Here is a 16681-nt window from a genome sequence, read left to right on the forward strand (position 1 = left end):
ACCATCTATACTCCTTCCCACATGTCCATTTAGGTCTTCTCCCACCACAACTTCCTCATCTTTCACGTTTTCCATCAGTTTCTCTATCGCACACCAGAACTTGTCCCCCTCTTCATCGCTCCGACCGGCCTGCAGAGCATATCCTGAGATGACGATCACCAAGAGCTTTCCAATCATCATTTTCACCATCATCAACCTTTCACTCACTCTAGTCACACTCACCACACAGTCTACAAACTCCTCAGAAAACAGGACACCAACACCATTCACGCCTTCTGAGCACCCTTGCCACACAAACTTGTATTTCTGTCCCTGCCTACCCTTCACCATTCTCAGACCACTTCCCTTCCATCTCATCTCCTGCACACAACATATGTCCACTCTTCTTCTGACCAATACTTCCACCACTTCTCCTGATCTCCCTGTCATTGTCCCTACATTCCATGTCCCAAACCTCAGAAACCGATCTCCACATGGGGCATCAGACGTTTCGTCGTCATAAACGGAGTGATTTCCACCCTTGCTTCGATCGGGTTCCCCACCTTGAGTTTTGACGAGAGGGAGTGAGGTCCCCCATGGGGTACTTCGGGCTGTACCCTGCCCAAATGTAGCTGTAATTGTCATGGTTCTCTTTTTGAGGCAATGTTTTTCTGGCCGGATGCCCTTCCTGACACCAACCCTTTTAGTCGCCTCTTACGACACGCAGGGATACGGTGTACCTATTCTAAACCGGGGTACACACCGTTACACACACACACACACACACACACACACACACACACACACACACACACACACACACACACACACACACACACACACACACACATACATATATATATATATGTACACACACCAATATCCCTTCAGCCGTTCTTAAGTTATTGCAGTAACGAAAACCTATCAAGGACGGCCGGACAAACAGACAGCCGGACGGACTACCTGAAAACTCAAGTCGATGAAATCGCCGGAAGCATAATAAACATAGTGGCAAAGCACCTGGCACTCACCTGGTAGAATAAACAGTATACAGCACTGATTAAAGGTATTTTAAACCAATTTCAATGGTTGCTACAAGACAGGGCAGCAGGTAGAATCATACTAACATAATCATAAGACTTTAAACAAAGGGAAAAAATACCTATTTTGGGGGGGGCAATTGCCCCCCCCCCCCCTCCAACCCCGTGTAACTCCTCAGACCCCATTTTTCCAATGTTTTGAACAAACATTGGTACATCACGGATGATGAAGATTGTGGTGACGTTTCATCAAAATTGTGTGTGTAGGTTCTGAGAAAAAAAACAAACACCATTTTTTTGTGGGGGGGGGGGGGGGTAACCCCCCATAGATCCCCAAAGAGGCAGATTTTCTTTCATGCCGTGAACACACTTTGGTACATCATGGGTGATGAAGGTTGTAGTGAAGTTTCATCAAAATTGTGTGTGTAGTTTCAGAAAAGAAAGCCAATTCCTGTTTTGGGGGGTCAAACCTGGATCCACTTTGACCTGGGTAGACCCCCTAGACCCCGATTTTTTTTTATGACGTGAACAAACTTTAGTCACAACACAACAAATATAATTTGTGCCAAGTTTGGTCGCAATCGCATCAGCGGTTTCGGAGAAGAAGTTTCAAGTGTTTACTGACGGACGGACGGACAACACGCCAGCGCATAAGCTCCCCTAAACTTCGTTCCACGTGAGCTAATAATACGGTGCTCTTTAAACAGACTTAAATCACAAAGGTTTATCTCTGTTACTTTTTGTTGTGCAACTACATCTGTTGCCAACGTGTGAAACTCAGCCCTCCACCAACATAGTCAGGTTCACTATGTCAATAAATTATATTTTGTTCATGGTATATGGTAGATTAGATTAGCAAACCTATACATTTTTGGAAAGGTTATAGCATAAGGAAACTAAAAATCAATGTTTACATTTGGAGAGATACCTGTATGGCGGCCATTTGGATTTTCAAAATGGCCACTGTAAAATACATATTTTGTTCTATTTCTGCCTCTAATTACCCTAAAAACATTTTAAAATATACTAAACCGATATTTTCAGGGACAAGGAATCCAATGAAAGTATGAAATTAGTGCTATGGGGAATGGTAAGACACGAATCAAAGGTTTTGAATTGCAAAATACTGTCTTTATATTCGCGATAAGTTGCATAATCAAATACATGTTATCATTTTGTACAGGCAGTTAATAACATCAAAATGTGTCACAATAATTCATATCACCAAACATACACAGGCAGTCAGCAAAATCATATATACACATGCAGTCAGTCTAACTTCACATCTACACAGGCAGTCAATGGCATCAAACATACACGATTACAGAATATGCCATTTCGAGTTCGTCATCACTGTCCTGTGTGTCGTATCCGACAATATAGTCCGCATCGTTTTCACAGTCCGTTCCACACAAGCAAAGGTCGGTCAAGCAAATCGAATTGGTCGAATGGTCGATCGAAGCGATTGGTCGAATGGTCGAATGGTCGAATTGGTCGAATGGAATTGGTCGATTGGTCGAATTGGTCGAATGGAATTGGTCGATTGGTCGAATTGGTCGAATCGAATTGGTCGGAATTGGCAAATGTAAACATTGATTTTCAGATTTTCCATGTAATAACGTTTCCAAAAATGTATAGGTTTGCTAATCTACCATGATTTTGAACGAAAAAACATAGTGAACCTGACTAACACCTGCAACACTCACCTTCTCACCCAATTGTTCATTTTTAACTCTCCTATGAATAAACATATCAATGTGAAAAAACAACATTAATAAATCAGAATGAATTTTTTTTCCAATCATAATGAGACAACGTTATGCATTTTTATCTGTCACTCACAGCTGGTTAACAATCCAGAGCAGACTAGGCCAACCACCTGTGCCCTCATGATGCAGCCGAACCTCAAATGCATGCAAGAGCCATGCGAGCTTCTCCCGGCCTCCAACTAAAACCGCCACATCTTGCAGGGCTGACACCGGGCGTGGAAATCGGATCACTGGGAAGAAAAACAAAGTATTCAGAAACCTCATGAAAAACACATCGACATATGTAGACTGGGAGGAAATGGGTCATGGTGGGACAGTTAATGACCAAGAAGAAGAAGTAGAAGAAGAAGAAGGCAATATAAGATGAGAGGGAAGTTCAGCGACAGTTGATGGGTAAGAGAGACAAGAGTAATTTAAAGTTTATTTAAAGAGTGGTGGGGTGGAATGGGGTGCGGGGTGAAAAGCCATATTTGATTGATAAATAAATAAAAGGAAAGAGGCACGAGAGGAGATAATAGAAGGGATCAAAAGAACGTGGATCGAGGTACGCTAACCGCTGTGAGAGCAATGGAGAATCTGACGTTATGGGCATTAACCCTTCATCAGAGCAAAGACAACAAGAAAGAGCAATAAAAGATGGCAGACCCTCGACCGGGACGTGCTGTTAGTGGTTTTTAAAGCTTTTCTGTTAAAACAAATATGGCGACCGAACCACGTAACCGATGACGTCATCGGTTTTTTTTTCTCCACCAATTTATCCATAGATGACGCTCAAGAAATTTCATCTTGATCAGATGGAGTTTTGTACTTGTCGAATAATGATGCCATAATGGAGGCACCTATGACATCATCATTAACATATGTTATTCCCCATAGAAAGTTCTTTACAATGAGCCATGTCTTTTTTTTTTCTATGCAGCGCTTTCGGAGATATAGAAGTGCAAAGTTTTTCGGTTTTTCCAAGATGGTGCCTGCACCACGTGACCGATGATGTCATAATTATCATAAAAAATTTACAGGAGGAGGTGCACCAACAACAACAACAACAACAACAACAGGCATTTTAAGGCCATTTTCCCTGATAGAGCAAGGCTAGAGCCTTGCGGGCCCCATGACAATCTTCTCCATTTTGCCCTATTTTCTGCATCTCCCCTTGTTAACCCGCTTGCCCGCATTTCTTCTTCCACCACCTTCAGCCAAGTCTTTCTCGATCTTCCCCGTCCTCTACTTCCTTCGACATTCATTTCCATCACTCTTCTCAGCCAGTCACTTTCATCCTTCCTCAACACATGACCAAACCATCTCAACCTGTTTCTCTTCACAGCATCCATCACAGGCTCTATTCCCATCATCTTTCGCAATTCATCATTTGTCTTCCTCTCTCTCAACGATACTCCGCACATCCACCGAACCATTCGCATTTCCACCCTTTCCAGCCTTCGTTGCTGCTCTACGTTCATTATCCATGTCTCGCTCCCATAAATCATAATACTTCTCACACATGCAGCATACACCTTTCCCTTCAGCTTCAACGACACTCCCCTCCTCGTCATCACGCCACTCAGTTCCCGAAACTTCTTCCATGCACAACTCACTCTAGCAACCGTTGCTGAGTCTGATCCACCTTCTCCATTCAGCATGTCTCCTAGGTAGCAAAATGTTTTCACACCTTCCAGCTTCACGCCGTCTCCAAGATCCAACTCAACATTTCCTCCATCTGCAGCTCCCTCTGTGCACACCTTACACTTGAATGTAGCTGCCACACTGGTTAATGACCCTCTCAGACCACTACATTTTTGATGAACCCACTCAGCGCACATTGCACATTGAATGGAGTTCACTCCGACACCCTTCCTGCACACAGCACGTGGCCACTTCCCAATTCAGACGACCATCCTCCAATGGTCAAAAATCATACCTGACAAAATGGAGGATTGTCCTGTTATCAAAGCACAAGAATCACAATCCCAGGTCAGAGCTGCACCCTTTAATGGCATAATTATTTGGAAGTTATGTCACTGCTATATAAGTTAGAAACTGGAAGCTTTGACAAAAATAATTTACAATCACTGAACAAACCTTCCAGAGCAGGTGCAGGACCGGAAGGATGAGCATCCATCGCAAAGGGTGAGTTGAGTAACACATGGGAGTAAAGTGCGGTGATGAGCGATTGCAGAGCTGATAGGTGCGCATGCAGTTGGGTCTCGTCCAATCCATACTCTGCCTCCTATGGGAAAAAGCATTCAGGAATATCAAACTTGGATATTAAAACAACTTCCCTCTCCCAAACCCATCCCTCTCTGTACCCACCATACCCAGTCATACCCAGCTGATCCTGGACTCTGTGTCCTTTCCTCCTGACAAGGTGGAAAAGTTTCTGTCAACCCTCGACTCTGATTCTGCAACTGGTCCTGACGGCATCAGCCACGGGTCCGAAAATCATGTTCTTCCGCTCTTTCACTCCCTCTTTCTGTTCTCTTCACCCTCTCTTTTGCTCAAGGTCATCTGCCATCTGCTTGGAAATCAGCCAACATCACCGCTTTGCACACAAAAGGTGCAAAAACAGATCCGAGCAACTACAGACCAATCAGCCTTCTCCCAATTATCAGCAAAGTCATGGCATCCATCATTGCTTCAGATATGAAATCTTTCCTCTTCTCCAATGGCTTGATCTCTGATCATCAATTTGGTTTCAGACCTTGTCACTCTACTCTGGACATGCTGCTTCTGCTTTCTCAACAATGGATGGAGGTCCTCAACGCCAAACAGGAAATTAGAGCCGTCTCCCTTGACATTTCACATGCCTTCGATACGGTCTGGCACCCTGCTCTGCTCACCAAACTCTCCTCCTTTGGTATCCATGGAAATCTCCACGCATGGCTGGCGGACTTCCTCTCTGGTCGTAGTCAACGTGTGGCCCTGAATGGGTTTCTCTCATCTCCTCTTCCTGTTCAGGCTGGAGTTCCCCAAGGTAGTGTTCTGGGCCCTGTACTTTTTCTGGTCTTCATCAATGATCTCTCTGACTCTCTTGAAAATCCTCTCTATCTCTTTGCTGATGACTCTACTCTCTGTCGCTCCATTCTTGAATCCCTCAGATCGGCAGTCTGCAGCCTCCTCACTCTCTGCAGACCTGGACAAAATCACAGACTGGGCAAACAAATGGAACATGTCTTTCAATCCTGATAAATCTCACACTCTTACGATGTCTCTCCGAAAAGACCGACTGGACAACCCTCCCATCCACTTTCTGAATAATCCTCTCCAATAAGTTCTGTCACTCAAGCTTTTGGGTCTCACTATTTGCCATGATATTTCCTGGGAAAACCACATTTCAAATCTGGCCTCCAAAGCCAGTCGCCGACTGGGCATCCTCCGTCGTGCGAAGTCCTTTCTTGGCACACCTGAGCTCCTCACCACATACAAGGCTTTCATCCACAGCTCTATGGAATACTGCTCTCCCCTCTGGTCTGGCGCTCCTGCCTCACACCTAGCTCGTCTTCACGCTGTTGAAACCAAAGCGTTCAGAATCATTGGAATCTCCCGCGATGAGGCTAACTCCAAGGGCCTTCCACTCACTCACAGCAGGCAGGTTGGTGGTCTTTCCGTCTTCTACCGACTCCTCTCTGGCCTTGCCCCCACAGCTCTCTCTGGGCACTGTCCCCCAAATATTCCTAAAGGTCGCACAAGATCTGCCTGCAACCCTCTTACGGTTAAACTGCCAAAATCAAGACTTTCTGCTCACCTTCACTCCTTCATTCCTCTTTTCTCCCGCCTCTGGAACAAACTCCCTCACTCTCTTCAATCCCACTCCACCCTCCAGGTCTTTAAAACAGCTGTTCACCACCATCTCTTATCCTCCCCCATCCAAAACCTTGATCTTTTCTACCTCCGCTAATTTCGGTCCCCTTGTGTTTTATACCTCTCACCCCCCCCCCCCCCCCCACTTCCCACGCCTCCTCCCCCCAAGCCCTCTCCCTCCCACACTTCTCCCTGCTCTCAAATGTTATGGTTGCGTGCTTCCCCTTCTCTCCCCATCTTCTCTTTTTGTATATTTTTGTTTGTCTGGTTGATTTGTTTGTGAAATAAATGTTAGCTCTTTCATGAGCCTCGATTCAGTATACAAAAAAAACAAAAAAAAACAAACAAAAAAAAAACATTGAAAGCAACTCCAGCAAAAATCTAAAACTGTTGTGCTTCCAATGAGGTGGCTCAAATTGGTCGGATTTAAAGTACATTCCAGAGAGAAGGAATTACAATGAAAACACTGAGAAAACTATAATATTAATACAATATAATATAATATAATCTACCATATAAAACACAAGGTCCGTTTGTGTGTTTGTACAGAGTCTGTCTGTCTCTCCCTCCATAAGGACGGTTTGAGCCGGGTTTTCTGTCCTCTTCCATAAGGACGTGGGTCGACGACAACCGTTGACTACCTGATGGTGCGTAGGCGAGATAGGGGGCACCTCCGGGACACAAAGGTGATCCCGGGGGAGGAGGCTGTTTCACAGCACCACTTGGTTGTCTGCGACGTAAGGGTGAAAGGTGCGAGGAGAGCTCGGCGGGTGAAGTACCAACCAAGAATGAAGGTGTGGAGGTTGAAAGAGGTGACAGTAAGGGAGGCATTAAAAGAGAGGCTGAGTAGGGTAGAGGATGATGTGGTTGAGCTTGAAAGTGGTTGGATGTCAATGAAAGCTAGTCTGTTGGGAGCCGTTGATGAGGTATGTGGATGGACAAAAGGACCACCGAGGCACTCGGAAACATGGTGGTGGGATGATGAAGTTGGAAAGAGGATTGACGAGAGGAGGAAGAAGTTCAAGGAGTGGCAGAAGGCGAAGGGTACGGGAGCAGAAACAGCAGAGCATGAAAGTTATAAGGCAGCCAGGAAGGCTGCAAAGAAAGAGGTAGCAAAGGCGCAGGAGGCATGTAGGAAAATGTTCGGAGAACGCTTGGATTCGGAAGAGGGTCAGAAAGCAGTATTCAGGATTGCAAAGCACATAGCGAAAGAGAGGTGTGATGTGATGGGGGTGAGTTGCTTGAAGGATGAAGTGGGACAAATCGTTGTCGACCCAGATGGAATTAAAGGAAGATGGAAAAGATATATGGAAATGCTGTTGAATACAGAGAATGAATGGGATGGCAACATAGAGAGCAACCCAGTTTTAGGACTGGCAGAGACGATAACTGAGAAGGAAGTTGAGGAAGCGATAAAAGCAATGAAGAGTGGAAAAGCGGGAGGGCCGACGGGAGTTGTGGGAGATATGTTGAAGGCAGCAGGAAGTTGGGGTGTGAAGAGAATGACAGAGATCTGTAATCTGGTGGTGAAAGAAGGCCGCATTCCAGTGGACTGAGAACTGAATACCCTCGTCCCTCTATACAAGGGGAAAGGTGACCCTCTGGAGTGTGGCTCGTACCGAGCGATAAAGTTATTGGAGCATGGAATGAAGGTATTGGAAAGGGTGTTGGAGAGGAGGATAAGGAAGAAAGTGAAGATCGACAAAATGCAGTTTGGATTTATGCCAGGAAGAGGAACGACAGATGCGCTTTTCATTGTGAGGCAGTTGCAGGAGAAGTACGTGGAGAAGAGGAAGAAGTTGTTTTTTGGGTTTGTTGATCTGGAGAAAGCATTCGATAGGGTTCCACGCAAAGTATTGACATGGGCATTGAGGAAGTTAGGAGTGGAGGAATGGTTGATCAGAGTAGTGATGGCAATGTACAAAAGAGCGCGCACAGCTGTAAGGACGAAGGACGGGAACAGCGGTGAGTTTGAGGTGAAGGTGGGAGTGCATCAGGGGTCGGTACTAAGTCCACTACTATTTGTAGCTGTGATGGAGGTGCTGGCTCAGAACGTAAAGGAGGGTTTACCGTGGGAGTTGTTGTATGCAGATGATCTGGTGTTGATTGTGGAAAGTATGGATGGACTGAAGGAAACGATGAACAAGTGAAAGGAATGTATGGAGACAAAAGGTCTGAAGGTGAATATCAGAAAGACGAAGGTGATGGCAAGTGGTAAAGCATGTGGTGAGGTGGAAAGAACTGGGAAGTGGCAGTGTGCTGTGTGCAGGAAGGGTGTCGGAGTGAACTCCATTTAATGTACAATGTGCGCTGAGTGGGTTCATCAAAAATGTAGTGGTCTGAGAGGGTCATTTACCAGTGTGGCAGCTACATTCAAATGTAAGGTGTGCACCGAGGGAGCTGCAGATGGAGGAAATGTTGAGTTGGATCTTGGAGACGGCGTGAAGCTGGAAGGTGTGAAAACATGTTGCTACCTCGGAGACATGCTGAATGGAGAAGGTGGATCAGACTCGGCAACGGTTGCTCGAGTGAGATGTGCATGGAAGATGTTTCGGGAACTGAGTGGCGTGCTGATGAGGAGGAGAGTGTCGCTGAAGCTGAAGGGAAAGGTGTATGCTGCATGTGTGAGAAGTGTTATGATTTATGGGAGCGAGACATGGGTAATGAATGTAGAGCAGCAACGAAGACTGGAAAGGGTGGAAATGCGAATGGTTCGATGGATGTGTGGAGTATCGTTGAGAGAGAGGAAGACAAATGATGAATTGCGAAAGATGATGGGAATATTGCCTGTGATTGATGCTGTGAAGAGGAACAGGTTGAGATGGTTTGGTCATGTGTTGAGGAAGGATGAAAGTGACTGGTTGAGAAGAGTGATGGAAATTAATGTAGAAGGAAGTAGAGGACGGGGAAGACCGAGAAAGACTTGGCTAAAGATGGTGGAAGAAGGAATGCGGGCAAGGGGGTTAACAAGGAGAGATGCAGAAAATAGGGCAAAATGGAGAAGATTGTCATGGGGACCGCAAGGCTAACCCCCGCTCTAGCAGGGAAAATGGCCTTAAAATGCATGTTGTTGTTGTTGTTCTATAAGGACGGTTTGAGCCGGGTTTTCTGTCCTCTTCCATAAGGACGGTTTGAGTCGGGTTTTCTGTCCTCTTCCATAAGGACGGTTTGAGCCGGGTTTTCTGTCCTCTTCAATTCCGCCAAGTCGTGGTTAGAGATTCGGCAGATGGCATCAAATAAGGGCGGCGCATCTGCTAGCTCGGTAGCCCCATTCAGTATGGTATAGTGGTGCAGGGAAACATGATCCGGCTCGGAACGACCGAATCAGTCGGCCGCCATGGCCACTTTGACGCAGTCTGCCGGGATTCGACGGGATTCGAGCCAAGCAACCGGATGAACCCGACGATTTCAACAATAGTTTCAAAACATTTTTTTTTTTTGGGACGTCTTGCACAATTATACCACCTGTGGTAATTAGGCTGTTGGTTGATACACTCAGGTAAGGATTACAGTTCAGACTTGGAAGGTCAATGGGCCTTTAATATCTCATTTACTCGCACCCCATGTCGTGAGCAGAGGTGCATCAACTACCATTGGTATCCAGGGTGTTCCACACTTGTGAAACTAGTTGTAGGCCGAATGAAAAAAGGGTACCTTCAATGAGCACAGTGTGGTCCGAGTTGTGCTGCAGTCTTATTGGCTAAAGTCGTCCAATCAGCAGATTGTTCATTACAAGAACATGTGATCATTACATTGGGTAAGTCCCAGAGTCCCTAATTTCACAATTCAAAGTTTCCTTTGAGAGTTCATTGGAAAGTTTTCATTGAAAAACTAGAACGGCACTCTTCAACATCACAACGTTGACCAATTTGCCTCCACCCACATTATTACATCATTATAATACTTGTATCAAGTTTGATTTAAATCCATTCGGCTGTGCCCAAGTTAGCAAATTTTTACCTGATATGACCTCTGACCGTTAACCTCTTGACCCCAAAATGTAATCAGTTAATGTTTACATCATTATACATACCTGCACAAAGTTTTAATTTAAATCCCTTCAGCTGCTCACAAGTTCTCACATTTTACCTGACATGACCTGACATGGCCTTCTCCTGATGGAAGGCGATCTCCGTTCCTTTCACAGAGCTCAGAACAAGTGTGTGTGTCCACCCTCAGGAGAGCCAGGAAACAATATCTCTCTCTACTCTCAAGACTGAACTCTGAAACCTGTCTCCCTCCTCCAAATCCTGGTGGCGACTGGTCAAATCTGTTTCTGGTGTTTGTTCCCCCTCCATCTCCTCCCTTACTTCAACTGGCTACACAGTTGACACCGCACGTGAAAAAACTGAATGACGCAACTCTGTTTGCCTCAAAATCTTGCATCCCAAACCCATCTCTCTCTGTACCCACCATACCCAGTCGTACCCAGCTGCTCCTGGACTCTGTGTCCTTCTCTCCTGACAATGTGGGGAAGTTTCTGTCAATCCTCGACTCTGATTCTGCAACTGGACCAGACGGGATCAGCCCACGGGTCCTATAATCCTGCTCTGCCACTCCATCTCACCCTCTCTCTCTCTTCTCTTCACCCTCTCTTTTGCTGCTCAAGTTCATCTGCCATCAGTTTGGAAATCAGCCAAAATTTACATTTTACACAAAACTTTTTGCAAAAACAGGTCCTTGCAACGACAGACCAATCAGCCTGCTCCCAATAATCAGAAAGGTCATGGAATCCTTCATCACTTTTTATATTAAATCCTTCCTCTTCTCCAATGGTTTGATCTCTGATCATCAATTTGGATTCAGACCAGGTCCCTCTACTCTGGACATGCTGCTTCTGCTGTCTCAACAATAGATGGAGGTCCTCAATGCCAAACAGGAAATCAGAGCTGTCTCCCTTGACATATCTCGTGCCTTCGATAGGGTCTGGCACCCAGCTCTGCTCACCAAACTCTCCTCGTTTGGTATCCATGGAAATCTCCACGCTTGGCTTGCGGACTTCATCTTTGGTCGTGGTCGTAGTCAACGGGTGGCCCTGAATGGATTTCTCTCATCTCCCCTTCCTGTTCAGGATGAAGTTCCCCAAGGCAGTGTTCTGGGCCCTATGCTTTTTCTGGTCTTAATCAACGATCTCTCCGACTCTGGAAAATCCTCTCTATCTCTTTGCTGATGACTCTACTCTTTGCCAATCCATACCTCATCCCACAGATTGGCAGTCCGCAGACTCCTCACTCTCTGCAGACCTGGACAAACAAATGGAACATGTCTTTCAATCCTGACAAATCTCACACTCTTACTGTGTCTCTCCGAAAAGACCGACTGGACAACCCCCCCATCTACTTTCTCAACAATCCTCTCCAAGAAGTTCTGTCACTCAAGCTTTTGGGTCTCACTATATGCCATTACCTTTCCAGGGAAAACTACATTTCCAAGCTGGCCTCCAAAGCGAGTCGCCAACTAGGATTCCTCCATCGTGCGAAGTCCTTCCTTGGCACACCTGAGGTCCTCACCACATACAAGGCTTTCATCCGCAGATCAATGGAATACTGTTCTCCCCTCTGGGCTAGTGCTCCTTCCTCACACCAAGCTCGGATTCACGCTGTTGAAACCAAAGCTTTCAGAATCATTGGAATCTCCCGCAATGAAGTTAACTCCAAGGGCCTTTCACTCGCTCACTGCAAGCAGGTTGGTGGTCTTTCTGCCTTCTACCGACTCCTATCCGGCCTAGCTCCCCCAGCTCTCTCTGTTCTCTGTCCCCCAAATATTCCTTCAGGTCGCACAAGATGCGTCAGCAAACCTCTTCTGGGGAAACTGCCAAAATCAAGACTCTCTATTCACCTTCACTCTTTCATTCCTCTTTTTTCCTGCCTCTGGAACAAACTCCCTCACTCTCTTCAATCCCACTCCTCCCTCCAGGTCTTTAAAACGGCTGTTCACCACCATCTCTTATCTCCCCCCATCCAAAACCTTGATCTTTTCTACCCCCGTTAATTCACCCCAGATCCACCTTTTTGAAATACCGACTTTTTTCCTGGAAGTCCCAGCAGTGTCCATGTGTTTTATACCTCTCCCCTCCCCCCCCCCACCCCCTTCCGATGCCTCCTCCCCCCAAGCTCTCTCCATCCCACAGATCTCCCGATGTCCCTGTTCTCTACTGTTGTACTTGTGTGCTTCCCTCTCTCTCCCCATCTTGTCTCCCACTCCCTTTATTACATCTTTTATGTGTCTGTTTATGTTTTTTGTGATTAACGTTAGCTCTTACACAAGCCTCGATCTTGAATACAAAAAAAATAAAATAATAATAATTATAAATGACCTCTGACCTTTGGCCATTGATCTCGGGAGCCCTAAAATCAAATACGTTAATCTTTATATCATTATACATTCCTGTACCAAGTTTGAATTAGATCACTTCAGCCGTTCTCAAGTTATAGACCTATTACAGATTTGACCTTTGACCCCAAAATCTAAGCACTTAATGTTTACATCATCATACACGCCTGTACTAAGTTTGAATTATGGCACGTTTCCACCGCGGTACCGTACTGTACCATACTGTAACCAAAATCCGTTTTTTTTCGTTTTTCCATTGCCAAGCGAACCGTACCGTACCGACGTACCCGTGCTAAATTTGGCTCCTGCTATGGGTAGGTACCAAGCGAGCCGAACCCGGACCTATGGGTGGAGCTAGCAATACCGCAGACCGTTTTGGGCGTTTTTGTTTTCGTCACTTCAGATAACTTGGCCTATTTTCACGGTTCTGTTGTGGGATGGAAAAACGACACAGGGATTACCGTACCGGACCGTTCTGTGCAATGAAAAAGCGCCATTGGATCACTTCAGCCGTTCTCAGGTGATAGACCTATTACAGACTTTGGCCTCTTGACCACAAAATTTAATCAGTTCATCTCCACCTCATTATACATGCGGTTAGGGTGCCGGCTTGGGCTCCCAGGATCCTGGGTTCGAATCCCGGTAGATCGCTGAATTAACGCCAGGGGGGTTGACTCAGCCTGTCATCCTTCCGAGGTCGGCTAATTGAGTACCAGTTCACTGGTAATTCCCTGTGTGTCGCAAGAGGCGATTAACATGGTTGGCGACAGGAAGGGCATCCGGCCATAAAACATCGTTTCAAAAAGGGGACCACGGTGCCCGAAAAAGGCCCACCCCCGCCCTGTGGGGAAAAATGGCCTCTAAAGGTGGTTCTTTTACCTCATTATACATACCTGCACCAAGTTTGATGAAGATCCCTGTAGGCGTTCTCAAGTTATCGCGGTAACGAAAACCTATCACGGACGGATGGACGGATGGACGGACAACCTGAAAACATAAGGCCTCTGGCGACTTCGTCGGCGGAGGCATAAAAAAAACTCCCAAATACAATAACCTCATTGACAGTTTATGAAGCACCTTTTTTTTCAACATGTATAGAAAAGGTAAAAGTAATCTTCACAACCTGTATTATGTTACCGGTATTTCAGAGGTCCAGCTAAAAGAGCCGGCAGTTTCCTGCTCAGTCAGTGTACGTAAACGGTAGGCCAGAGGCTTTTGCGGAGAAGTGTGTGTAATGCTCCAGAAACCAGAAATCAGGAGAAGTGTCACCCATCGGTCACCTCGTGGAGCAAGTACCACAAGGGGAGAACATCAAAACACATCACATGCACAAACGGAAACATCATTACAAATGTGCTGCAGAAATGAAGAGAAATGAAAAAGAAAAAAAGGAAAACGGAGGGCAACGCACCCTCACCAGTGTCTCAATGCGGCTGAGCAGAGTGTGAACGAGGTGAGACTGCAGTCGACCGAGTTCCGCCGCCCAGGAAGCAAACGCCGGCAGGAAAACCTGGTGTGTGGCCGTGATCACCTTCTCGGAGGGGTCGCAAAGTGCTATGGTCAACAGTTCAAAGCCCTGGGGAGGGCAGGCACAAACAGACCAGGCCCGAGTTGCTGAACGCGGATCTTCTCGCCACCAAAACAAATTGAGATGCAAGTTGAAAGAGAAGAAAAAATAAAGTTCAACAAAATGTCGTATAAGCAAGTACAAGTACAATTACCCTCAATGATGTGTCATGCGTGCTCGTAAAGCGTGCCATTTGTTTGCAAGTCATGTGCTCTTTACAACTCGTAGTCATTGTTTATGAGACCTTTTGACCCATCCCATGATCTTTATTGCAGTTTGTTTGAAGATGCAGAATTGCTGCATCTGTGCGGGCAAAAGAAAAAAGCAGCAAGAAGTGTTATGGATAAGGTTCGATTCGATTCGCAGCTCTCCACGCTATCCATCGAAATCGAAGTGAAGTAATTGTTCCCATTTGTATTTTCGTTATAACTGTATTTATTTTATGGTGTGTGTATGTATATTGTGTCCCGAGGAAGATTTTCGGTGCAAATCTTTCATAGCTGTATAGAAAACCGTGTTAATTCGTATCGTGTCTTTTGAGGCCTTGTACTTGTACAGTGTCCAACCTTGAGGCTTTGTTTTTCTCTCAGCGGTCCGCCGTTTGTGCTCCAATAACTTTCGTTCTCTGCTTTTCCCAGTCTTTTCACCCCATTGCCTACTTCGTTGTTTATAAACTCAACTAAAAAAAAAAAAAAAAAATCCTTCTCTGTTCTTATTCTTTGTTCTCATTCGTTTATTCGTTCTTATTCGTTCGTTCGTTCTTCGACCACGTGTTTCTCCCCCAGTTCCCCCAGATTGTTTTCACTGTTATTAACCTTAAGATGTTAACACTTTCCCCTCAAGTTCTGTATTCCGTCGTATATTATAACACCTTTTTCTTCTTCTTCTTTAAAAGGCTGCTTTCGACTTGCTCACCAAATCTATTCATCCCAAAAAAAATTTCATCTCTTATAGTGCCTCTTTTCTACATTCCCTAAACTCTCCTGCACTCCATCCTCCCTCCAGCGTCCTGGAACGTATTTTTGACTCGAAGGTCACAAGAAACTCATTTTGCAATAAATGTTCGTTTCCCATTAATCGTACACTTTCTAAAATCCAATCTCACCCCTCCCCTCCAAATCTTCCCCATCACCCCTCCCTCCAAATCTTCCCCATCACCCCTCCCCTCCAAATCTTCCCCATCACCCCTCCCCTCCAAATCTTCCCCATCACCCATCCCCTCCAAATCTTCCCCATCACCCCTCCCCTCCAAATCTTCCCCATCACCCATCCCTTTCAAATCTCCCCCCTTGCCCCTTCCCTCCTAAACTCCACCCACACCCTTCCCCTCCAAGACTCCCCCTCGCCCCTCCCCTCCGAGACTCCCCCCTCCCCTCCAAATCTCCCCCATATCCCATCCCTTTCAAATCCCTCCCCTTGTCCCTTCCCTCCTAAACTCCCTCCTCACACCCTCCCCTTCAAATCTCCCCACCCTCATTTCTTCCCAATTTCCCCCCTCTCACTCCCCCTCCTCAAAGCGTCCTCCCCGCTTCTTCCCCCTTCCAACTCTCACCTCCATCTCCCCCAACCTTCTGCCTCGCTCTTCCCCCTCCTCAAATAACACCTCATTGTGCCTCACCCAATCACCATCAATCCTTTTGTCCGCCCCATCCTTCCCTTTCTCCGAGCTATTCTGAAATCTCTGACACACCTTCAACAGCTCTCCCTACTTCCACCTCTTCCACCTCTTCCACATCTTACCCTACCCCTCCTCCCCCGTTCTGTATCCGATGCCCCCCCTTCCTCTTCATTAACGGTATGGACCTCAAACATCCGGGGCCTTCGTTCAAACTTAACTGATCTCTCCATACAGGTTGCTTCTGTCAAACCAGACGTGATCTGCTTAACAGAAACTTTCCTCCTTCATGATGTCTCTGATTCCTTAGTATCTCTCCCGGGTTACTCCCTCCTCCGGTGTGATAGACCTGAGCCTCGTCCTGGAGGTGGGGTTGCTATCTTTATCAAAAACTCTCTTCCTCATTCGCCCTGCACTGCACTCTCTCCACCTCACCCCCAGGAATACCTCTGGCTACGGCTTCCCCTTCGCTCCCAACTTTTGTTCATATGTGTGTTGTACCGTCCACCAAACAGTAATGACGCCATCTACATCTCGCTGTCTGATAATATGGACCAACTTCTATCTACCCATCCCAACT

At 46.2% G+C, this 16681-nt stretch overlaps 1 protein-coding gene across 1 annotated transcript in view; it reads right to left on the minus strand.

Moving 5' to 3' along the window:
• The window catches only part of RELCH (RAB11 binding and LisH domain, coiled-coil and HEAT repeat containing), a gene marked incomplete in the record, with an annotated part of 173775 nt that overhangs the window by 35720 nt on the left and 121374 nt on the right, over nucleotides 1–16681 (minus strand). The window contains 3 exon segments of the mRNA XM_068108847.2: nucleotides 2862–3018; nucleotides 4868–5015; nucleotides 14337–14495. Of these exon segments, the coding sequence (XP_067964948.2) occupies nucleotides 2862–3018; nucleotides 4868–5015; nucleotides 14337–14495 (464 nt within the window).

The sequence above is a fragment of the Myxine glutinosa genome, chromosome 2 (assembly GCF_964187855.1).
Source record: "Myxine glutinosa chromosome 2, kmMyxGlut1.1, whole genome shotgun sequence".
NCBI classification, from domain to species: Eukaryota; Metazoa; Chordata; class Myxini; order Myxiniformes; family Myxinidae; genus Myxine; species Myxine glutinosa.